Source organism: Venturia canescens, chromosome 1, assembly GCF_019457755.1.
Source record: "Venturia canescens isolate UGA chromosome 1, ASM1945775v1, whole genome shotgun sequence".
NCBI classification, from domain to species: domain Eukaryota; kingdom Metazoa; phylum Arthropoda; class Insecta; order Hymenoptera; family Ichneumonidae; genus Venturia; species Venturia canescens.
Window position 1 is genome coordinate 4,124,838 of NC_057421.1, and position 24,965 is coordinate 4,149,802.

General features: G+C 44.6%; 1 protein-coding gene across 4 annotated transcripts in view; it reads right to left on the minus strand.

Moving 5' to 3' along the window:
- Positions 1-24,965, minus strand: part of lilli (lilliputian) — a 172,804-nt gene that overhangs the window by 121,611 nt on the left and 26,228 nt on the right. Inside the window, exon 1 of one of the 4 annotated variants that reach the window (XM_043410526.1) lies at positions 12,182-15,045. The exons of the other annotated variants lie outside the window; for them this stretch is intronic. Within the exon in view, the coding sequence (XP_043266461.1) occupies positions 12,182-12,195 (14 nt within the window). The 5' untranslated portion in view covers positions 12,196-15,045. Of the gene's footprint in view, positions 1-12,181; positions 15,046-24,965 lie in introns of those variants that run through there. 4 annotated transcript variants of the gene reach the window in all.

The following is a 24,965-nucleotide window of genomic DNA, read 5'->3' on the forward strand; positions in this document are numbered from 1 at the left end:
GCTGTTGTGCAATGAGAAGATATAAATTAATGTAAGAAATAAGACGAGTACAAACTGAGTATGAAATTCGCAAAGATCAACCACCCCCAACATTGTCGATAAACTATGAAAAGTGACGTGGGTCGGAATTCGCAGAGATTGTATTACGAGGACAAAAAATGTCGCGAGTAAATAACGCAACGGTTAATGCCGCAAGCGAATAACGGGAATGGAAATTCAGCCCTATACGACGGAGCTTCTAAATCTCATCATGTTAACTTTCGATACACCTGAGCGCAGTCTTGTTTACCGCCTACGTCGGCAGGCGAACGCGCCCAGCCCACACTCGACGTTCTGCGATACAACGATGTTTCAAACGGTGAATATTACACGCTACGTAAAGCATCAAGTGTTTGATAAAAAATGTATTGTAATGGTCTACAAAGTTGTGCAGAATTGGAGAAATGAATAGTGAAAGAGCAAGAAAGAGAAGAATGAGAAACAAGTTCTAGGACAAAGATGATCGAGACGGATCGATGCCTCGCAAAAACATGTCGACTCATCGCATTCCCTCCTCTATTTTTCATTTTTCATTCAACCTTTCAACTCTTTCAACGGGGATAAACTAGATTTTTGCATGTATGAATATCCCAGGGAGAAGTTTAACTGCGAGCTCAAAAGTATAACGAAACTAGTCTTATTTAGACAATTACAATAGAGCGAGAGCGCGTTTTGAAGAGTAGCGACGAAAAATAATTCGACGTTGAATAATATTATCCTCCTTAGACTCGTTCGAAAATATGGCGTGTTTTTAACTGCAAACCCGCGGAAGATGTGTTCTCGCAGCACTATCAATTTCCAGAGATAAACACTCGTGAGGCAAAGTTTATATTGTCCGATGGAGGTGGAGTCGCGTCGAAGTTTCCTGTCGCAATATCCGGCAGGTAGAAAAGTAGCGAGAGGCTTTCCGTCGCACAGATTTTATCGAAATTCAAGATACACAAATTGGAGTTAAGCGATAAATTGTAATGGCGAAAGAGACACGTAGATTTTCCTGGAGGAAAGTAAACTCTCGAGACGACGCGTATTCTCCGTATTACAAGAGGAGAGCCGAGTTCTCCTCTCGTTGGTAGGAAAATGGGCGTCGAGGTAATATTGAACGAAGCACGTACGGATATAACCGCGGGCATTGAGCCTCTCCTGAAATTGCAAACAACGGAAAGCTCTCTCACTCTCTTTCTAACTCTCTTCCCCCGTGGCAGGGTCGAGACAGGCCTTTATCAAAGTGGGTTGTCAGCCGCAGCCTTTATCGTCGGTACAGTGTTATCGGAGAGGAGAAAGAGATGGCCCACAGTCGAGCGAAGGATGCGTCGCATGAGAAGACGAGAAGAAGAGAGTCCCCAACTGTGCTAAACACTCGTCCTATATATACGCCTATCCACGAGAGTTATCATCGACATAACTTTATATATTAAATCATATGTTTTACGCCCTTTCATACCCCCGAACAACTTCCGACTGTGCATCTTCGGGTTTGGCTTTCACGTATACATTCGACAAGCTGTATTAGAGGCAGTTCTAATTTAGGGAAACGATAACGCGGAGGTTGAATCGACTGAGCTGATTAAAAGGACGATCATTTGAGAAGAAGTTTGCTTTCAGCTGATTGGGCGATGGCTTAAGAATTTCCTCGCTCTTCAAAATCCTCGTTGGTCAGCAGAACGTGTGCTATTTACGTGGGAAGTGACGAATTGGGGAATTAAAAAATGTACCGTTTCACGCGTGTATTTTTCTGAGAGAGGCCAAAAAGTTTCACATTCCAAATAAGCACGGAAGAAAAAGCAAAAAGATTTGAGAAATCAACGGCAAAAGATGATACAATATCGATCGCTGACGAGATCAAAGGTTGACTCTCCATTTTCAAAGAAAACCATTTCAAAGAAAAGGTGCGCCCTTCGCTCGTTTGGAAGTCGACCTACATAAACATGCACAGGGGGCAGACATCAATGGGATACAAATTATAGAAGAAAGCCACAGAAATAGTGGAAAAAGAATGCTAAGGTTTCGTTCGTGTCTCTTGAACGACGCGAATAAGCCCATGACTGTACGTATGAATGCGAAGGTTGGGAAGGTTGTATTCAATGAACTACATACGCGCTTAAGAATCTGGATTATCCGAATGATTCGACCCAGACTTACTCGACTGCGAGAAACTTCCACCCCATTCGGCATTGTCTCTGTGTGCCTACTTTCGATATACCTGTACATCGTTTCGTCTATAAGTGCACGGTTGTACTACACTTTTGTTCCTCGAGACTAAATGAGCGAGAGAAAAAGAGGTAGGCGGGGGCGGGGTCGAGAGGAGCAAATACCTGGGAGGGAACAGTGAGAATACGAAAGAAGATGCGAGTGGAAAATTTGTCAACGTTTTTATTCTCGTTGTGTCCTCTGCACAAGCAATAATGGGGTGTGTCTCAAATAGAGACAGAATAAAAAGCAATCGGAATATTTTCCGTACGGTTCCTCGGAGATCCGAATGGATAGAATAAACATGCTATTTCAGCTTTTTAATCGATTTAGTTACGAGTCCCCGGAATTAATTTACCTCTCGTTTACCGCGACGATGAATATCAACGAGTCTCGATTCAAAGTAATACAATTTCGCCAAAGTACAACTTTTCCTGATAAATTGCTCATTTGATCTTGTTTTAAAAAACGCCCCCGAGTATGATGAAAAAAGGATAAATTCGAATGTGAAATAGAAAACTCGGGAGCAATGTGTGTGGACTGCTCTTTCATCGTCGGGCATTTGCTATCTCGTTGGGAATTCGACGTTCGACCAAATAGCGTCACATTAAGACGATAGGAAGCCACAATATTTATCTTTTATCCGTATATCGAGAAAAAGCCTGAAGCCTGTATCCAAGGGGATATTCCAAGTTTTCTCGGTGTTCGGTCTGCCATCGCGAGAGGGGTGAATCCGCTTCGTTCATGATTTTGAGCGTTGCGAAGCGTCAGAGTATCAATTTCTCTCGTCGCGTGCTCGGAGTGAGATTGCGGCCGCTGCAACGCCTCGCGCACGGATCTCGCATTAATCTAGCGACTCGTTCGATCCACGAGAGAGAGAGAAAGGAGTCGGGCAAGGCGGAAGAACTGTTTGGCTCTCCCTCCACCCGGTGCTCCTACGAGGCTGTGAATATGTATGCTCGCTCGGCGATATACAGATATACAAAAATATTGGCGTCCCTCGGCCTCTCCTGCGAGCACTGTCTCCCGGTCGACACGCCGGCGAAACTCTCGCGCGCTCGTACGTTCGTCGCGAGGGCTTTATATACGTCTGTATCCGTACGGAGTTGCGTACAAGGAAGCTCGCACACCCGTCGGGCCTGGTCAACCGAGCGATATCTCTATCCTGCTCCCTCGCGTGTGTGCGCCATTACACGGACACGTGTAAACATACGTATAAACATGTATGAGGGCGCACGTGGTATGGGTCGTTTGCAATACTGGTGTTAGCGGTGGGGTGGCCCCGTCGTCGAACGTCCGGGCTCGAAATCGTTAGTGCGAGTGAGAACGAACTCGCGAGAACGAGCTGGCGGTAGAATATTCTTGCTTCCACCTGCTTTCTCCCTCGTTCCTCCCGCTCCTTCTCTCCGTCTCTTTCGCCCCCTCGGTGGAAAATGACTACGGAATAGAGCGGGCGGAAGGGGGTCGCTCCCCAGCTGAGCTTCGCCTCGCGGTTCGTGGTGTTTACGTTCGGTCTCGCTGTTTGCGATACAAAGGCCAGGTAATATACCCCGCGAGCTAAGCACATAAGCACGTTACATTCCATTACAAGTTGAGTGGAAACTCACTCGCGGCGGGGGTGCGCACGGAATGAAAAGCGCCGGTGAGAGCAACGGAGAAGTGGAGAAAGAGACTGAAAGGGCGAGGGAGAGAGAGAGAGAGAGAGAGAGAGAGAGAGAGAGAGAGATGGAAAAGTTTGGTTAATCATCGACGAACCAGCGGTTACGAAGCGAGCGCAGATCCGTCATATGTGTATCTCCGCATTTGGAATTCATGGCCTCGAGAGGGCGCCACCTACTACGGTTAATATACGCGTAATACAGTATTTATAGTAACTCGGCACACGAGACATTCCATCGCGACTCAAACACGCCAAAACTTTCGCCACTGTTTTTCAATCTCCTTTTTATCGACGTTGTAACTTTGAGACACCCTCGTTCTTTGTACTCTTTTACAAATTTTTTTCGCGCGTTTGTTTATCCACGGATTATCTCAATTTTTTCAATAACTTTCGCACTAATCGACTCCAGTTTTTTTTATGGAAACGCGCTATGAAAATGAAGGTATTTTATCGCATCGACCGAGGGAATTTATACCTCGGAATTTATTCGTTGTTCTTTGCTCCTGATTCCGAGACCAAATAAATAGGCTTATCGGGCGATGTTCAGAAGCTAGTGAATGGACTCGGGCCCGAAAATAGGAGGCTTTCGGCAAACAATAGATCGTCGATCTTTTGTCTGGAAAAACTAAAAGTTTGTGACGAAGCGTCCAGAATTCATTATCGTCGAGTGACGCATATATATGACCGAAGGAAAATCGACAGACGCAAGCACGTACTACGATATTGTCGAGGAGGAGAAAACAAATTTGATTTAAAAATATCGACCTCGCGAGCCCCATTCGCTGCAACGACGTTCCCAAAATTCATTCGAAGGCCAAAAGCGAAACTGAGCCGAAGGAACCTCGCGTGGATCGGCCCATAGCTGAGAATATCCGGAGTAATGGATATTTGGATACACAAATTGGTACATTAGCGGACAACGTTTGGGTGCTGCAGGGAAAGCTTGCCCATAGATACATGCGGATAGACTCGGAGAGCGTTTGAACCGTTGAAACGTGATTGGCACAAATTGCATGCACGTTTACGCATGTACATCGGTACACACGGGAGATTAGATGGAATTTAGGGTATAAAGAGAAACGGTCCGGTTGTTCACGGAACGATTAGACGTCGGGGGTCGTCGTCGTCGTCGTCGTCGTCGTCGTGATTCGAAGCGCGCGCAAAAGTGTCCAAGTATTGATTGAAAACTTCGAGTCATTCGGGAACAAATGAAGTCTGCAAGAATTTCAGGCGAAAGATAATCCGCCGGAGCCATGTGGCGATCGTAAGAAATTCTCACAGATTTGGTCTCCTTCCCTCGCTCTTTTCTTATCCGATACTCCACAGGTACACATTCGTACGTATATAAATACAAGGCTGGAGCAAAAACGTCTGAAACTCTCGCCGGTGGCGCATACGTGTGTATACGCGTGTATATAAGAGAGGAATATCGACCGCGACGAGACAGCAGCCTGTGTAACAGGCTACGACGAAGGGAAGAAGAAAAGAGGAGTCCGAAATAAAACGAGAGAGAAAAAAACGAGTGGAGCTCAAAAGATACGAGTGATATACGTTAGTCACGAAAAGACAAAACGTTTATAAACGTGAAATGAAGAACCACCTCCTCGCTTCGACAAAAGTCATTGCATCAACGTTATTAGCAACGCTCTGATATTAACGAGCATTCCCGCGTTGTCGCGATTATTCCCCGTGTTGCTATCATTTTGTGCTTATTTTATGGGATAAAGTGATTTGATAATGTTATCCAAAATTGTTTGACCGTGCAAAGGTGGCTGCACGCGCGTTATTACTCGGTACACGTGACTATACGCGACGAGGACAAAGGGATTTTCATTCGGAATGTGATTAAGAGCGTTTACAAGAGATTTGCATTGGGTTCTGAGCCACTGACTGATTAGCCGGAAATAAGTTATGTGTGGGCTGCAATAATGCTATGGAACACAGCGAATTTCGTAAATAATGAAACGCTCATTTTGCAGGATAATCGGAAGCGGTGGGCGGAAACGGGACGCCGATGTGCATTCGTTGTTACTTTTGCATCGAGCGTCGTCATTCTGAATGCAGACTTTTGGGATTATTTATAAAACGTTGGGAGATTTTAACGCTGAGAGGATACTCATGCCAGACTCGAGTTAATCGTCTTATTCGGAGGGGCGTTATTAACTTTCGGAAATGCGGTTTTCATCGGGTTGAAAAATCATGGTGATTTATCGTTCTCGCTCGTTAAATAATGAAGGAACGTGACGCTACTTTTATACCCGAGAATGATTTCGGCGCTGAGGCGCATCGCTTTTAAAGAAGACTTTTCTGCTCGTTAAATCAGAACCCTCGAGAAGAAATATTAATGAGAAGGTCTTGAGCCCGGACGATTTGGATTCGGCGATTTTTCTAAATAGTAAAAATATCGAAGAAAAGAAGGTTCGCAGGAGAGCGTGTAAACGAAAAAATGTGTTGAACTCTCAAGTATTTTCGTGCCAGGTCATTCGGTGGGTAAGAGCCTCTCCGGCTTCGATCAATAGAATTTTTTTTCCCACGCATAAAACTCATGGGACGAGTACAGCACGAAGAGGCATCGGGGATTGTCGATATGTGCCAGAGTCACTGAACTGTCTCGACTCTGCGCTCGGGATTTCATATTTAGCGAAAGAATTTATTGAAAAGCGAGTCCAAAGGAGGAAGACAATGTACGAGCGTCGGGATGCCGACGTCTCGCGGGAAACGGCACCTCGAGCTGTGCGTAATAAAGAGAAATAATTATCGTGATTGCCGTTTAAAGCGTTTGTAAACAGCGCCACTGGTTACTTCTCGTTCGAAGACCGGTGGCGGGGGGGGGGGGGGGGGGGGAGAAGGAGGTGGATACAAATCCGAGGAGCTTTGCCTTTCCTCTTTCTCTCCCAGGCCACTCACGGGCGTTTCGTCTTTTTTCTTGCTCCCCTACCTTCCCCCCTCTCCCTCTGCCCCATTCGTTCTCTTACTTTTTTCTGTTGTATCCGAGTAATTCAGCGAGTCGCTCGACTACAAAAGACCAAGGGGGATAAACGAGGAAGAGGGACATGCAGAAGGAGAGGGAGAAAGGGAGAAAGGAAGGAAGAAAGAGCGAGTGAGGGAAGGAGAGAAAAGAGGCCCACCATCGGCGTGTCGGTGGCGGCGGTGGACTCGATCCACTCGTCGTTACCCGGAGAGAGAGAGAGAGAGAGACCCATCTGGTCGTTGCACTGCCGCCACTACCAGCGCGCTCTATACCACACCGCCATAGTATTAGTATGTATAAGCACACTTTTGTACATACATACAAACGCCATGCCTCACGAATCTTTACCTCCGAACGAACCTTGCCATCACCTGCCTAGCTCGGGACTCCCAAACGGAGAAAGGGCGACGGACGCACTTGGAGGAAGAAAGAGAGGGGAAAAAGAGTGGGAAAGTATTAATACCGATGCTAATGTACCGAAACAATAATCCCTCAGTGTCACGACTTCATTGCATTTTATGCTCGTAGACTCATAAATTAAAATGGCACGTTTGCGTGCCGATATGTTCAAGAAATTTTCTGCAAACGTCGCTTCAATAAGTTCGTCTCTGAAAACGCTTTTTTTCCCCCCCCCAAACACCTTGCTTATTCCGATTCCCCTATTTTGGGGTTAGGGAATGGAGGACGAAAAAGTTGGCGATACTCGGATACTCCTGGCGAATGCGGAACGAACGAATGGCCGGTGTGAAGGGGTTAACTCCGCCATCGTCCCTATAATGCAACATCTGACGACAGAGCTTCGAGTTCCCAGCAGCGCCGCACCGGTGCGACGAGTCAACGCTTATCGAGTTTCCAGACAATCCAGACGTCACGCGAGATACTCGCATCTCACTCGCTCCCTCGAATCAACGTGTATACGAAGGTTGAGGATCAAAGTCAGAAAATAAGTTATCGAGCACGAGGAAGATTCGAGAGCGGCAAACAGGAAGGAAGTGAACGCGGTTTGACGGCGATCCAACGAATTTAAATTGATCGACCAACTTCGACAACTCCATACATATCGAATTTTTATACCCATAAATAATATCTCCGGAAATAGCGTATGCATAGCTTTTTAATATTCTTCGATGAATTTGACGAACGAGGCGATACGAAAAATTTTTAAATATAAAATCTTATCAAAGGAATATCCAGACGAAAAGATACGAGGAAAACCTAATGATACAAACCAGAACCACGCTCAAGCTGTAACGAATTTTGTCTCAATTCGCTACGGAATATCTTTTTCAAATTTCATCAACAACAATGAAACCCCTTAAGGGGTTAACTCCTTTACTGCATGCTAGTCAAATGAGTGGTTAATTTTCAAAACGCTTTTAGACCAAGTTCAACGTACCGATTAAATGTATTGTTAGTGGATTTGTATTACAGCGTATCTTAGTAACATGTAAAAATATTAAAAACCGTAGTTTTGCAAAAGCATCAACTGATAAATGCAAATTTCCACGCTGATACATTTTCACTGGTATTTTTCAAAGAATTATCTTCGTTTTTTCATCGATTTTATTGCAACAAGTCTCATTTTGTTCCTCAACTGATCCTCTACGAATTCACCGCGTAGATTTTCCTTTAAACTCACTCCTTCAGAAATTATGAATGAAAAAGTTTTTTCACTTAATGAACAATTATCTGCAACAGTGGAACGATCGAGTTAAAAAAACAACTAAATGGTGGATTCATAGAGGACCAGTTGACGAACAAAATGAGACTTGTTGCAATAAAATCGATGAAAAAACGCAGATAATTCTTTGAAAGATACCAATGAAAGGGTGTCACCGTGGAAATTTGCATTTATCAGTTGATACTTTTGCAAAGCTAGCGATTTTAATATTTTTTACACCTTAATAAGATATGCTGTAATAAAAATCAACAAAAAGCAACTGGACTTTTTTGCTTTTTTCATGATGAAAGAAACGATTAAAATTTATTCTCGCAATTATTAAAATAATGTGTAACTTATTTGTTGGAATTGATTAATTTTTAATATTATGATGGCGGTTGAAATATTTTTGTAGTAAAATCCTCAAGCAAAATATGTGACAACAGCTATTTTCTTAACTATATTTTGAACCAGCTGGCTCGTTCAACCCACGGTCTTACATACAGGTCTTGAAACGAAGGTAGTGGGGGTGGCTCTCTTAACGTGTGCTCAATGATTTAACTTTGTGGCCGCCAGATCGGCGTTGTGATCGAGGGATGGATAATCAACGCATGCGCGATGCACTAATAGCTCTAATAAAAAGAAACATTATTATTATTGTTGTTATAAGTATTGAATTTCTATGAATACAAGTAGTTAATTAATACGATTTTAAAAGTAGTTAATATGAATATTATTATGATTTCATTATTATGAATGAAACGTATATGGAGATTAGAGGCAAGAGTATTTACGGAGGTTATAAATGAAATAAACGTATGTAGTTTGAAGAAATACGGCGTTATTTTTATTGGTTCACCAATTTTGACATTTTTTTTTACTACAAATTTTGGTTGTAACTTTCTGTTCTCTTGAAGAACATTTTGCCTCATACGCAAACGAATGTAATAAACAATCGCGTATATACGATAAAATCTCCACCGCGGGACCGCACATGGTTTAACCATTTTCGTTTTTTTTCACTTCATACGTCTCACGATAAGCACTAAGAATTATAGAAATTGAATATAATATAAAAGTAGGGAATTTATTTGTCGTACTGGTATGACACCATATAAGGCACTCGCTGCTTTTAGTGATTTTAGGTTAGATAATTGTTTAAAAATAGGTTGCACGTTTTCATCCCTACTACATTCCTACCTACGTACATCCCTAGATTGCAGCGCCACCACGCCACGACCATATCAAACATTTAATACGCGGACAATAAGAAAACCACGCCGTCCTATAGAAAACTGGCTACGTTTCAAGATCTGTATGTAAGACCGTGGTTCAACCTCAAATAAGGGTTTTTCTTTTTCCGGTATCAAGGCTTTCTATTCTCGTTTTTGGCTCTCAAAGTTGGGAGGATCCTGTTTCGTTAAATCCAAATCGTCGCACAGGGAGCGTGCCCTTCAAAAAATGTAATTTTCGTTAATTGTTTTTTCGACAACTAGACGGTAGATCCTATAATAATTCCGGGAATAAGTGCACGCTGTGTATTTCTAGCATATTTCCAGATTTCATCTCTCAAAGTTAGAATTTTCGATTTCGCGTGATCTTCCTTAAACGAGAATTTCCATGTAAAAAAATACTTTTTCAATGATTATGAAACTGTGAAGCTGCACTGATTATAAAATGTCGTTTAACGAACAAAATCCATTTAGTAAACACGATAAAATAAAGGATTCAACTGTTCTCTTGTCGAATGGAATAAAATATTTACCATTGGCAAAAAAACGTTGCATCCACTATAGTTCAATCTACCTAAATCGATTTCGTTCGACTAACAACTTCTTGTGTTTTCAATGCTATAGCTAAAATGGAAGTATTTTGAACTCTGATTCGATGGTGCTCGTACTACTACTTGTGTTTCATACCTACGAAGACTAAAAGTTTATATATAATGCACTGTTTCATACCGCAATGTACAAAATTATCAATAATATAACAGCCTTGGAACTTGATTCCCATTGAAATTACTCTTCTTTATCAAAATACTTTTTTGCCACTGAGGTAACGAACTCTAACTCACGAGGGGTCGATTGTTAGTTCTGTTGTCACTTTTGATTATCTTGTTCATGGTAGATAAACGCCCAATGCGATTCGATCTTGCATCCCTTAGAGATTAATTGATGAGATCGTTGGGCTTTAGGAGTCTTTTTATTTCCCCACGATGATTGACAAGTGTGTTTCGGTGCACACGATCCCCTTTCACGATATTTGATACAATGATAAATACGAGTTTATCAAGTACATTGTCACATGCTTTAAGCACATACGTACAAGGTTGTCGACGACGCAATAACAGGATCGAATGGTGATCTCTTCAGTGGAATTTTTATCGTCGAAAAGTACGTTTTGAATACAATTACCTTCATCTTATCATTGGCAGTATTTAATGCTTCGGAAAAATGATACTTTGAAAACCGGCGAATGCTCGAGCTAGGGCTTGCTTGCTTCTTTTGCGACGAATGCAAAAGAGCTTGAAGCAAATTTGAATGCGTCCTGTTTCGAGACTGAATTCGAACGAATATTTTTATTCGCCTACTGCCAAAAATCTGGGGTCTTATCGACCGTCAGGATTTTCTGTAAAAAGATCGAAAATTCGAGCATTTTGATCACGGTTTTGCTCTAAAAAAATCCGAGTCGTTGATAAACTAAATTCTGATGGAACAAAGTTCCATCGGGTAGTCGAACGAGTAATATTGCAAAAAAAGGTTTCGACCTTCGCCGGCTGATTCGATCGGCAAGTCTAATCTCACTTTTCTTCGACCCCCGAGTAATCGATGATCAGAGTAATCAGTTATCATTTTCGTAGTCTAGTAAAAAAATGTGAATTTCCGACACGCTTCAGTGGGGGGCTTCGAGCATTGTTTTCGGCTTTTCCTCAATCTCGTAAAATCGCCGTACCTATCACGAGAGAAAGTGATTTTTCTTGGCTGCCTGAATTTGTTAAATTTTCGGATGGCTCTCTTTTGCACTGAAAGAAATGGTGAAAAAAATCGTTCCACATTAAAATAACTTGGACGAATATTTTATTTTTTCTACGTCGGAATATTTCGTAGAAAAACACGATTTTGTATCGATAGGCATTGACCGAGTGAGCACTAAAGGATCGTTCGTAAACGAGGCAAGTGAAGTGGCGCGCACATTAGCGCTTGTTTTGTGGCGCATCGACGCGACAACAGCTGCGCCACGAAGTGACTGACCAAAAGAAAAGCTTATCAACTGACTATAATAAAATGAGTGAAAACGATTTGTTTATTATTCTCATTTATCCACAAATAAATTCAACACGAGCGATAAATTTCGATGTAACTGTCATCAAAGAGTAATTGCAAAACGGTAAATGACAATAATTAAGCTCGGTGTGTATGAATTAAACGGCGACATGTGGCGGTGAGTATCGTGACACTTTCAATGCGTATTATACCAATGTTTTTCAGAGGCAGAAAATATTCCAAGTGTGAATCGGAGATGAGGGGCCTGAATCGATAATGGTAAAAGTGAAAAAGTAAATATTCCGGCAAGCAGGACGAAAATGGCGGGAAGAGGATAACGAGAAAAAATACGTGGGTAAAAAGAAGGGAGAGTGATCGATAACGATAAATCGTAAACTTACCGAGGCCTCTTCATGGCGTCGAGTTTTTTAAGGGGACAGAGAGGCGCGCGAGCTCGTGCTCTCCTCGTAACGCGTCGTAGTGTCACGTGTCGTCCGTCACTTGGTTGTCTCTCATGGCATCAGCGTGTATTCTTCGCCGCGTTATTCTCCAGTAGCACAACGTAACGTTTGAGATTGAGGAGGTAACACAGAGGCCAGAAGGGACACCGAGAGTGAGGAAACGAGGCGAGGTTCGCGGGTTAAGGAACGGGAGGAACGACGGCTTCGCGGAAAGAGTTCTCGAGCCCCTTAGAGAGTAGTCTTTCGTCTCAATCGTTCCTCAATCGTGTAATACGAAAATGACAACAATATTTCTTTGGCTATCTCGAAGAGGTTCCCGAAGCGCGCTTCGCTCTCGATGTATTTCCATTAAACGAGCAACACTTTCGGCCAGTCTGTTTAGCCTTTTTTATGCGTTCCGTCGAGCAACTTGCTTCACTTTTTTTCTCTCTCCCTTTTTGTATTCTTCTTCTGATATACGTATCTGCAGTGCTCTGTCGTTATAGCACACGCGCGCGCACACACGGACACACGTGTGCGCACAAAAACACAAGCGGAGCAAGAAGAAGACACTCGTATAAATCGGCTTCTCTTTTTTCCTGTCTTCTTCCTCACCGTCCTCGCTCTATTTCTATATACATATATACACGTATAAATATGTGTTTATACAGTGTATTACTACTACTACGCGCGATAGCGGTGGCACGAGTTGTCCCGGAGAGAGGGCCGAGGGCGGGGGGCGGTAAGGCGCGGGAAGCGGGAGGAGGGGAAAGTGGAAGAGAGCTCCGGCAACGTCGCTCGCTCGCTCGCTCACTCCTCAGGACTCTCCTTCTCCTTCTCCTTCTTCTGGCTCTCTCTCTCACTCGGACGTTTCATCGTTGCGCGCCTCGTCGAGCTTCTCGTGCGCGCACACCAATGTGCACACCGTTGTACGGTTTGCCGCATACACGCACGCACGGGGAGAGCACAAAAATCGACGACGACTATACTACGAGGACGTCGGAGAGACTACGACGACGACGGGCAGGGAGCAGGCACGAGAGCACCACCACCGACTCTACTCTACCGTGGCCTCTCTTTCTCTCGCTGTGTATTTGTCTCTTGCTCGCTCGCTCGCTCTCACCACCTCGCAGCGAGAAACGTTCTCTCGGAAAGCCGCGTTTCCCTGCTTTCTCTCCCTCTCTCGCACTCGACGCCGTTTTTTAATTTCTCCCTTTCTCCTCTCTTCTCAGATGTTTCTCTTGCTGGTGGGATGGTGGGTGTCTCACCGGTGATTCGGGGCCCGATCGAACCGTTTATTTATTAAGGAGATTAATTGATGCCTCGAGATGATTGTCGAGAGTTTGGACAGCCGCGGAGAAGACTCGGGACGAACGCGCACCTCGGAATATACGTATAAAAGTATAAACAGGCGTTCTACGATGCGATATTGGCTTCATGTACACATGTTAAAGACTCGAGGATAACAATGTCTCTCGAGGAGAGAAGACGAACGTATTTCGTATGGGTGTGAGCGCGTGTGCTCGCTCTCGATGTGTACGCGCGCGAGAACACTTCGACACGCTTTAGCCGAACGACCAGCAGAGAAAATGACTCGAGTTGTGTGCGAGAGCGGTGAAAAAGAGAAGGAGGGGAGGGACGAAACGCTCCGGTCGCACTCGCTCACTCTCTTTCTCGATATGCGTATAAATATCCTTCTTTCTCTTTTGCAAACAGAAGACACACGGACGGAGAGACTCGAGCGCGCGTTGATGCGCGGTAAAACAGTTACGGCGAGTACTCTATTCCGGAGATACTTGTAAAAACACACGAAACCCAAGAAAATTTATGTATCTTCGTGATTTAACGGAATCCGTTATCATCCACATTTGTCCCGTATCTGCATTTTGAAAAACGATTATTCAGAATGTACGCGCATGGGCGAACAAATGAAAGGAAAAAAACGTCACGGCGTTGGCACGTTAGCGAGTGTTTTTAAATTTTCGATGTTTTCTCATACTGTCAGCCGCGCACGTCGTCAACATTCTCGAGTCAATGCGAAGCAAAAGGTGCGCGCGAGCTTCTCCTGACGAGAAAAAAAAAACGAAGAGCGGCTTATTCGGGCTCCCACGTTTTAGCAAAAGAAAGAATATTATTTCCAAGATTTGTTTTCAACGCGAAACGTTCGCGACTTTAAAATGCTCGTTTAAAACTCAAAATCGTTTACACTCGCGTAAAGAGTCTCCTTGTTCATTTATTTTCATTATTAAATTTATTTACGTGGACAAACGTGCTCCGAGGGCTGAAAGAGATGGAGCAAAATGTTCTCGACGCGAAAAAGAAACATATGCAGACGTGTGCACGAGTGCATGCACATAGAGGGTTTGTACACTTTTAAACGCGCACACACGTATCAATTGGAAGAGAGAAGGGGCGCTCTGGCGTGAGGTTTGTGTACCGATCGACGACACAACGACTACCGTGCCCTCCACACTTGATCAGCCACCGTCTATCTGTCTCTGTCTGTTTTTTGCGTCTCTCTCTCTCTTTCCCACCACTGCTCTCTGCTACTCCTTTTCACGGATTCTCCTTCTCGCTCGCGCTCTCCGTCTCCCTCGCTCGCACACACGATCTCGGTAATCTCGAGATTTCAAAACTCCTCGGACACTCGTAACGTCAACGAGAACACGAAAAAACAATATTCCCACGAAGCGAATACGCGAATCGAGCTATTACGTGAGTACACGTATTATTTGTCCCTCAAGATATTTGATGATTAAAGCGAAACAAACGCGATTGTCAACTTGACTACTCTCACTTGCTCGCGCTGGCGGAAGCCATATTGCGATCGCGCCGTACCCCGTAATGTTCCACAACCGTGTATAGAGCGCCGCCAGGAGTCGGCAACGGCGGGCAGGAGAGACGGAAGGGACGCAACGCGCCGTCTCACGCGCCTATTGGACAGTTCAAAGCGAGGCTAACATCGCATCGCCATCTACCGGACCATCGTTCAACCTTTCCGCTGTATTCCAAGACGCGATTTTACCGTTTGTGCTGCTTTTACTCTCTACCAATTTACGTGTTTACATTCAGTCTTTTGAGTTCTCGTTAATCAAACAGTATAGAGTCGTCGAATCGCTGATCATTTGTTACAAGTTTTCCACGCGTACGACCATCTCTCTTCGTCGCCAGAAGCAATATCAAACACTCTATTAAACTCGAACGCGCATACAAATGTCCAAATTTCTCACCATTCCAACGCTTTGAGCTGTCCGAGCTATACAAAATGCGACAGATAAGGGCCCAAATTTGAGCAGCTGTTCTCCGAATAAATTCATTTTTCCTCTTACTTTTATTCGTTCTTCCCTCCCGTTTTATTATTCTACTGTCACGTGCTCAGACCTCACGAAACCGAAAATTAACAAAACGCAACGTTTGCCTCGAAGTACATATTCCCGGAATTGCCAACGTTTCTCGGGCTTTTACACCGAGGCCAGGAGATAACTTGATTCTTAAAATCGAAACTCGATACTTTTCAAACTCTGCAACATATCGTGTACTTCGAATTCAAGGTAAAAACTTTCCTCCCAATTTTTAACATTCAATTATCGTTGGTGACGCGATCTTCCGTTCCAATATATCCGGGACTTGAAATACGTACGTCACAGAATCGCACGAAGCGTCGACCCACGAAACTATTATTAATCGTCGCGTCTGAATTGTCCAAGATTATTAGCGGAGGCCGTACACCATCGCAAGCATCTCGCTCGCGGGCGAGCACGTGTCGACTACCGTTTGATGTATACATGCATATTGTAACTGTGAGATAAGGTAACTCGAGCTCGCGTCTCGCTGATTGACGCGAACGAGATGGCTCGCCACTTCTTCATAAACTTTCCAATTAATCCGTGAAATTTATCGTTTCATCGTTCCGTTTAATTTACGTTTTTTTCATCGATAAAAATGATGATATTCCAATTATATTTTTATTGATTTTTCTCTCTGCAATTATTATTGCGACTCGACTCGGTGGAAGCGGATCACTCTTGATTTCGCTTCTCTTAACATTATTATTAGCGAGTTAACGATTAAAATTTTCATCATGAGAGAAACAATGGAAAACTGCTGGAGATTCAAATACAATTTGCTTTCGAAAGCAGCCGCTGTCCGCATCGCGCGATCCATTAAACAAATTGATATCTTTGCGCGTCAAATACCGCGTGTTTCTTGATTCATGCATTTTTAATAATCGGAATAAAATGTCGATCGCGCGTGTACGAGGGCGAAGCACGGTGGAAAAACTGGAAAAGGCAGAGAAAAAATCGAGCCGGTGAGAATCGGAGAGATGAAGTCGAGTTTTACGCTACGATCGATCGATCATGAAATTGAGATGTGATGTTGAAATAACGACGGAGAATTATGAACAAAGGGAGAAGCTGATAACGAATTATTCAAAGTTTCCTTTTCCGAGGGCCGCGCGGAGAGTCCAACTCGGTTGACGTTGTCCTAGAAAAACGATAATATTCGACGAAATAATGAGTTTGAAATCGGTGCCTGAGCGCTCGTTCTAGAAAGTCGATAACGATTATTTTTATCTTTCTTCCGTTTCTCCGGGACGGTCTCTCCCCGAAGGGAGCGAAGAAAGGTCTCTCAACGCTTCATAAGCGAACGAATACATCGAGACAAAAGTCTCCAAATGTAGGGTTTACGATCGGACACAAAAAATATGTCACTGCAGCTCGAAGACAGACGTTTGCCCCGAGGGCCTTTTATTCTTGCGCGAGGACACACGCGAGCTCAGATTTTTCAGTGCGTCGACACGTGCACCAGAGAAATGAATACTTGAGCTCAAAATTGATCGGTTTCCGGGCTTAACCGCTTCGACGATGATTCACTCAGCCATTTATTTTCTGCTCACTTTTTTTCTCCCATCAAATAACGAGGCTGGGCACGAATTTTTCTTTGACAACGCTACGTACTAACGGAATCGCATTCTTCTAGTGCGTTCTTTAACATTCTTTATGAAATTATGGATTTGGCCCTCTTCGACCCCAAAAGTGGCCTATTTTTAAGATCATAAAAATCTTGTAATATTTACAGATCGATAAAAGTTCTGTCACGAAGAATAACAATGCATTATTTATTTTGACACTCTCTCGCAGCTCTCCGAGAGCCCCTGCCATCGCTGAAGGGGGGATTCTGCTTTATAAAGTCGAAAAAATCGATTGTTCTCGGGAATGTTTTTAGAATAGACGGAGTTTAAGAGTACAAAAACATTTTTCTCATGTGAGAAATACTCATTTGTATACATCGTTTATGCGCCAAGTCCGATTGTCGAAGCTTCTCAGCTGCGTGGAATGTGGTGATCGGAATTATTGTCTGCAACAAAAATTCCAATGTTTTTCTTCCATTTTCATATATATTTCTCTTCCACGTGAACCTATAAAAACCCGAGAAAATTGGGAAATTCTATATTTACAGCCCGTCGAAGCGATATTCTTCTTTAGAAGCGTTTTTTATTTCAATTCACTAAAAATATAGAATTTCGCAATTTTTCCGGGTTTTCATAGGTTCGTATGGAAGGAAAATATATGAAAATGTAAAAAAAATTGGAATTTTTGTTGCAGACAATAATTACGATCTCCGCATCGTGCGCAGCTGAGATACTTCGACAATCAGACTTTGCGCTTGAACCATGTTATTTCTCACATGAAAAAAATATTTTTCTACTCTTGAAATATCCTCGAAACTATACCGAGAAGTTCGCTATGATGAGTTATTTCCGTCTACCCTAAAAAGATTCCCAAAAACAATAGATTTTTTTGACTATTTCTAAAGCAGAGCCCCCTCAAACTTTTCCCTCTTCACTGTTGCACTATCGTGTCGCATTTGCACGAGAGCCAAAAGGCACCGTGAAAAAAATCCCGGCTGATAGGGGCGGCCACATTTTTACGGGATTCCAGCCGATCGGGGCGATGAGAAGCGTAGAAGAACTATTTTCAGTTGAGGTGTTGATGGGCGAGCCGGCTGATGGCTATTAAGCGGTCACCCATCCGAGTATCGGCCTCGGCCGACTTGCCGGTCAACTCGCGAGATCGCTGAAGCCTTCGCAGTCGGTTGGTGAAATGTGAAATAGCGCAGCAGTTTATCGATAATAATTTGAAAACCGGAAAACCGATGGCATTAAAAAGAATGAGTTTCGAGCGATGAATTTCATAAAACTTTGATGGACGAACGACATAAAATTGGGACCATAACGAAACGGAGTATCGGCACCATCGCTAAAAAAAGCTACAGAAAAAAAGAGTGCTCAAACAAGGGGGTACTCGTGACTCTCTTTCATCACGTTCGGTCCTTAAACTCCGGCGCGGTTGACCCCAATGCGAATGAGACTCGATATACACCGGAAGTAGGTGCATTTCGCGATAGCGATAAACCTGAAGCGTGATATTTATGTGTCCGCGGTGAACGATTTATCAATATATAATTCAATCGGCGCGCGTAGAGACTAGTTTTTAAAACGACGACACTTCGCATTGTTACGAGGCTTAAAAAGTACACGCGCGGTTCAATTATCGTTATGGAGGAGCCCGGGGACGTGGGAGATCGAAACTCCGATGATCGGGCGACGAGCAGCCATGAAACTCGATACACTTTCCGGAGCTCAGAGATAAAGAAAAAGGTCGGGACGATGGATTGATATGTATTTATTCGAGTGAATGTGTCGAGCCTTGCGGATGGAATAATTCTCGGAGCGAAAGCGCACATCAGCTACTTTGACATGAGACGATGTGTGCGGTCAGGACGAGCGACGGAGGGAGGCTCGAATTGGAGAGTATGCACCGAGCGCGGATTTGGGAATCGTGCCAGGTCGACTTATCCCCGTCCGTATGTTTCTCCGGGTGTCCCACTTCCGGTGGACTCCGCGATCTATATGCGAGTTTGTTTCACGAGGGCTCGTGTAGTGTGAGAAGGAAAAAAATCGAATAAATGAACTGGCTGAAAGTGAGACCTGCGGCGTGTGCTTATATCTGCGAACGAGGTTGGAGCACTTGTTCGATCTGACTTTTCTCGAAGCATTCTCTACAATTTTCACGTCTGGCTTACGGTTATTCAACGGATTTGTAGGCTTTGGGTCGTCGATGATCGAGAGGGCCGTTGCTCCAACGGTCTCCTGAACTTTTGGGCTGAAGCAAAAATTCCGACGCTCATAGTAAAGTGTGTTGAAAATATCAAAGTTTTCCATTTTCACGTTTTTCCTGCGACAGGCACGGATTACGTCGAGTTCTTTTTCTGCAGCGTTTCGAGACCAATTTTCTGTCTCACGAGTCGTTCATTCACGCTTCGGAAGTGTGAACGATTAATCAGCTGATCTTTGACGTCTACCATTCATACCCTTCCCCCTCTCTCTCTCTCGTGAGAACGTGAGTTCTCGTGAGCCAACAGAAGTATGAATTAAAATGCAAAAAGTTCAAGCTCGAAATAAAACGAATATATCCTGAGATCTTTGAACTCGCGTCAGAAGCGATAAAGTGATTAAAAGAAAAGCAATAAGAGCTCACGAAACCCCCGAATTTTATTCACTCGAAATTCTTGTTTTCGTCTCGACAGAAAACCCTGCAGTATTTGTACTCAAAGATTAGCGCAGTGAGGAAAAATTCGACAAAGATCTATACAGGTGTCGTTGGTCGATCATTCGACGAAGTTGGCGTGACCGATGGGGCGCCAATAACTGAATCGGGGATGAGCTCAGACGGGTGTAAATAACGAGACCATAAACACGAGGCTTGTTAGGTAGAAAAAAGGGTCGGGGATTTTCCCCGAGGGTTTTTCTCCGCTGAGCGAGTCGACTCTGCGGCGTGACAAAGTATGCAAACTTGTAAGAGGACAATGGGCCTGAGTCGGCGTGTCGGGCGGTCTGCGCCGGTCGTAACGAGCCGAGGACAAGATAAGACGTCGGATATAACGTACAAAAGAGAGCGAGGAGAGTGGAAACGATCGTGCAACAAGTCCTCATTGGCTCGATTTTCCCGTCAAAATGGGAGGAGCGGGGTGCTCTTTCCACTGTTACAATCGCGCTGGTCTCGTTCGGCCTACGCGAGCATTATATGACGTCATCGCAATCCGCCTCGTTGCACGGTGACGCACGCTGCTGATCGGCAACGTCACAACCCGAGCATTGTGCTCGCCTCTCAATAATATATTTGCGCGCCTCGTGTTTCACCGATGACGCTGAAACGAGATAAATTTTCGCACGCTCCGTGCGCGATGACGACCGATGAAATTTTGACACTGCGGCGACGCTTTTCGAAGCGGCAGCGAAGGCCGACGAGGCTCGAGAGGAATGCCTGAGCGATTCGCTCCTTTCGGCGCTGCTGCGGATCATCCGACCTCCGTGCAGTTAATTAAACTCGGAAATCTTTCATTTCGAGTCACGGGATGTTTGAGAAGTGACGAATCGTTGGGGTTGACCGCAGAGACGAATCGGTAATCGCGGCGACAACTCGGAAAAGAGGAGTCCCGTTAATCTCAATAATACCGGGGGTTCAAGCTAATTGGCAAAAAGATATTGGCCATCGTCGTGAAATCAGTGCGGAGGTCGGCGCGAGACCCTTCTGACTTTAACGCCCCCGCAATCATAAAAAGAGCCCTCATCGATCGAGATTACGAATTCGTGTGCATTAATGGAGCGAATTAAGCAGCAGAAAGCGCGTGAAAAGACGGTGGAATGTGTGTTTCGACGAATGGTCAATCGATGGAGCGCATATTCATGCAATATTGATGAGCCGAAATTTGAGCGATGGTACACGAGATCGTTAACTCCGGAGAGTCCGTGGCTTGTGGTAAGCGCGTTGGCAACAGCGAGATTAGTAGCGATTCATTATTATTCGCGAGTTGATATTTTCCATGGGGTTAAGGGAGTGCGAGAGCGAGCAACACTGCGTTCTTTCATTCTTGTCAGAGTGCCGTATGCTGCGGTACAAGGGGTTCTCTCTATTGATTTCCTCCAGAGAGGGTGAGTCTGTACGGCGAAGGGACTAAGAGAGAGAACGAGTGAGAGAGGGAGAGAAAAAGTGTATTAAGTATTGCCGTTCCTGTAGGACCCTCGGCCCCCCGACGAGAGCTTCGGAATCAGCGACGGCCACGAATAGAGAGAACGAATGCGCGCTCGAGGCGAGCGAATAAAATAAAAACTGGAAGGGAGCAGGGAGAGCGAGTGAGAGAGCGAGAAAAAAGATTGACAATAAAAGTAATGAGGAAGTAGGTAAGAATTTGTGGGCACGCAAAAACTCGGGGAGAGACTGCGATAAATTACTTGGCTGTATAAACGCGTAAGTGATGCATAGATACGCACGCGTATGTGTGTGTGTGCGTGTGCGTGTGCCAAGATAAGGAAACACCTGCCTCGAATGTGTCTCTACGTGGAAAAAAATGAAGCTTTGTACATATATCCGCGTGAACTACATGACGTACCGTTACCAAGAGTTTAATAGAAAATCTCACTGTTAATCTATATATTCGAGGAAAAAACCGCTTAGGCTCGTTATTATTGTGCGTTTCCATCAAGACTGAGAAATTATTATTTCCTGTAATGCGAATGCGAATAATGAAATTAAGAGCCTGAGAGGTAGAGAGCGCGAGGGAGGGAACGGGAGGAGCCGGTTAATCGCGAAGGAATTAGCATTTTTACTTTTCTTTCAAAATTTATCGCGTGCCAACAGGTAGCTCGTAACACACGCACACTTCCATTCCCAGCGTAATCGTCAAGTGGGAAAAAGAAATTTATCAGTCGAAGACCGGCTATGCAGAAAACTTGATTTTTTCTGTGGAATGCCAAAAGTTTTGATTGATTCCAACGAAAAAGATGAGGAGCATCGAAGATTTTTCGGTCGAACCGAATAGAATTTTGTTCGATGAGCGAATTTTTTTGCCGTCTTCGAGTAACGGTTGTTCTCGCCGGTGTGAAATGACACATCGGCTCTAGCGATTCTCAGGCCATCATGAAATTTCAATAATCGAAAAGTTTTTTCGGTCTGTATTACCAGAAAGATCGTATCACCGACGAGAGTACGTACGCGATTATGAAAAATTCACGAGTCCGCTTATTTCCGTCAGGTGCGTATAAAATATAACGATAGGCCTGAACGAACGAGTGCGCGCAGAAGTGATATAAAACGCGCGGAAGGAGAAGAAGATGAAGAGCGAGAAAAGAGGCAAAGGAGAGAAGAATAATAAAGAAGAAAATGAGAGAGGAAAAGTGGGATTATTTACGGTTGCTATTCGTCGAGCAAGAGAGGCGGATAAGCTTTATACTTTTATCCTCCGCTCATTGTGCACTGTTCGCCACATCGGGAACATCACTATACGATCGCATCGAGAGTATCGACACGTGTGACCGAGGAAAATCCTCCCCTCGCGGGTCTCGAGAGCCTCGGAGACTCTCTGCTACGAAACACGTCTGCTTACACTCTTTCTGATTCTTTTTCCCGCTGCACACCACGGGAGAGAGACGAGCATCGCATAAATACTCATTCGCGCGTGTGTGTGTGTGTGTGTGTGTGCGAGAACATAAATATATACGTCGGGTAAAAAAAAGCGGCAAGTTCGTAAGAAAAATCGATGGCGTCCTCCTCGGGTCCTGAATTCGGAATTATGAATTGCTCGAAAACGGTCGATTTACGGGCGATGTTTCATTTGTGTAAATTTGACAACGATTGTTCGCCGTCCGATCCAGAGAGATAATTAACGCGGAGTCAAGGGTAATCGAATAGTCAACGAATAAATAGTCTAGCACTGGAATAAGCAGCAGCACCGGTTAACCGGTGCTCGCAGATCCGTGCGAGCCTCGAACGGAGCAAAAGCGGTAACAGCGAGTTTTGCCAGTAAATGTACCAGCCGCTAGTAGTAGTATCGACTGGCGTCGGCCACAACGTTTCTTCTCTTTCTCTCTTTCATTCTTCTCCTCCGCGGCGTTCTTTCGCGAGAGTTCTCTCGGCATGGAGCGGGATCAAGCTCTCAAAGAGACGAGGGAAAGAGAGAGAGAAAGAGAGAGAGGGCAATAATGGAAAAGGCGAGATGAAGAGAGGAGGAAACATGCAACGAGGAGATCAAACGACGAGCGCAATCCCTGAATCCTCGAGCGTGACACACCAACGCCCAGCAGCAGCTTTCTACAAGACTCGGCTAGAGGTTTGTCGAGCTCACTCTCGTATATACTTATTTGCCGTTATACATTTGTGCACGTCGTTTTTTTTTCATTTCCCTTTCCCTCGGCCCCTCAATTTGTAAATACTTATCCTCGCCGTGTCCGGCGGCGCTCCTTTTCAAGGCGGAAACTTCGCCTCCTCGATGATGAATTATTATCGGGAAATAAAGTAATTTCGGGAAAATGATTATTCCGTTGGCAACGTACGGGAGCGTTTGAACGACTCATTAAAAAATGGAGTGAAATTTAACGAGGGATTTCATGCTCGTTCGTAACTGCGGAAAAGCGGCGCTCGACTCGATCGCGGTTAAATCAGAATAGCTGGGGAATTTGGAGTGAAAATGAAATAGCGAACCGCGACGAAACCGTAGTCGAACCCAGCAGTGCTTGCCTCGCGCATGTTTCCGCCCGGGTTGTTCCATCGCGTAAACAATACGTAATAGACGATCACGAGAACCTTGTCGATGCGACGATCATGCTCGATTAACGATCAAACAAAAGAGCGTACGCGCGAATGTTGGCTCCGTGACACACTCAGCGAAGGATTTTCAATTCGCTCGGAGCACACGAAACTTGGAATGATACGAGCTCCCGACGGATCACTCGTAATCGACGAAACTCATTAAACGGACGAACAACGCTATCAAAGTAGGACAAAAATTTCATCAATTCCTAATGACCGATTTGGTGAGAACTCGCGCTTGCAAGATTCTCTCTGAATATCCTACCTCGCAACCTCGCGTTGCGACATCTCTATATAATAACTATTATTCCTCCAGCCGGAGGCTCGAATCAAAGACACTTTGTAACTCTCGCTGCGCGTAACAGCCCAGCCATAATGGCTATTATCCACCGAGCTAGGAATTTGTCGTTACAGGCTCTTTTTTCTCGTCCATAACGATGGGGAAATTCATCAACGATTTCGAGTGAACGCGTCGGGGCAATTCCAGTTTTAGTGCGAGAGGAGATCCGGAATGGATTTTCGAGAGTTTCTACTCGAACGTCAAACCGTGGAAACAGTCCGTTTTCCAGCGGAACCATCGATTCCCCGTTTCTCATGATTCGTCACAACGAAAGCCTCCGATTCGACAGAAGATTCGCGATCGAGCCAGCGAAACTGCTCCGAGATTCTCGTGAATTTAGAGAAAATTATGAGACATTTTACATCGGAGAAAATGCCGAAAGAGAAAGACAGGAAAGTCATTAATCAAGAATCGAGCCAGAAACTCGTAGTCGTTGGACTCGCGCGCGCGCACGGTCATGGAACAGAGAGAAATGCTCGGCTGCGATCCTCTTTCCCTCGCACGTACACGCGTGCGGAGAACGTCCTATGGATATATTTAGCGAGTACAGCATTTCTCGACCCACATACACACCAGGAGACGGAATGCCACGTACGCGCTACGCTTCATCTCATTCCAGTTGGGAAAATCCATGAAGCCGACGAACAACAATCCATTTTACATAAGTTCGCTACAACCATTTTTCCTGCCGCTCTTTGTTAGCTCCGACTGGGTTTTATGCATTGTACGATAGAATTTATCAAGCTTATGAAAAACT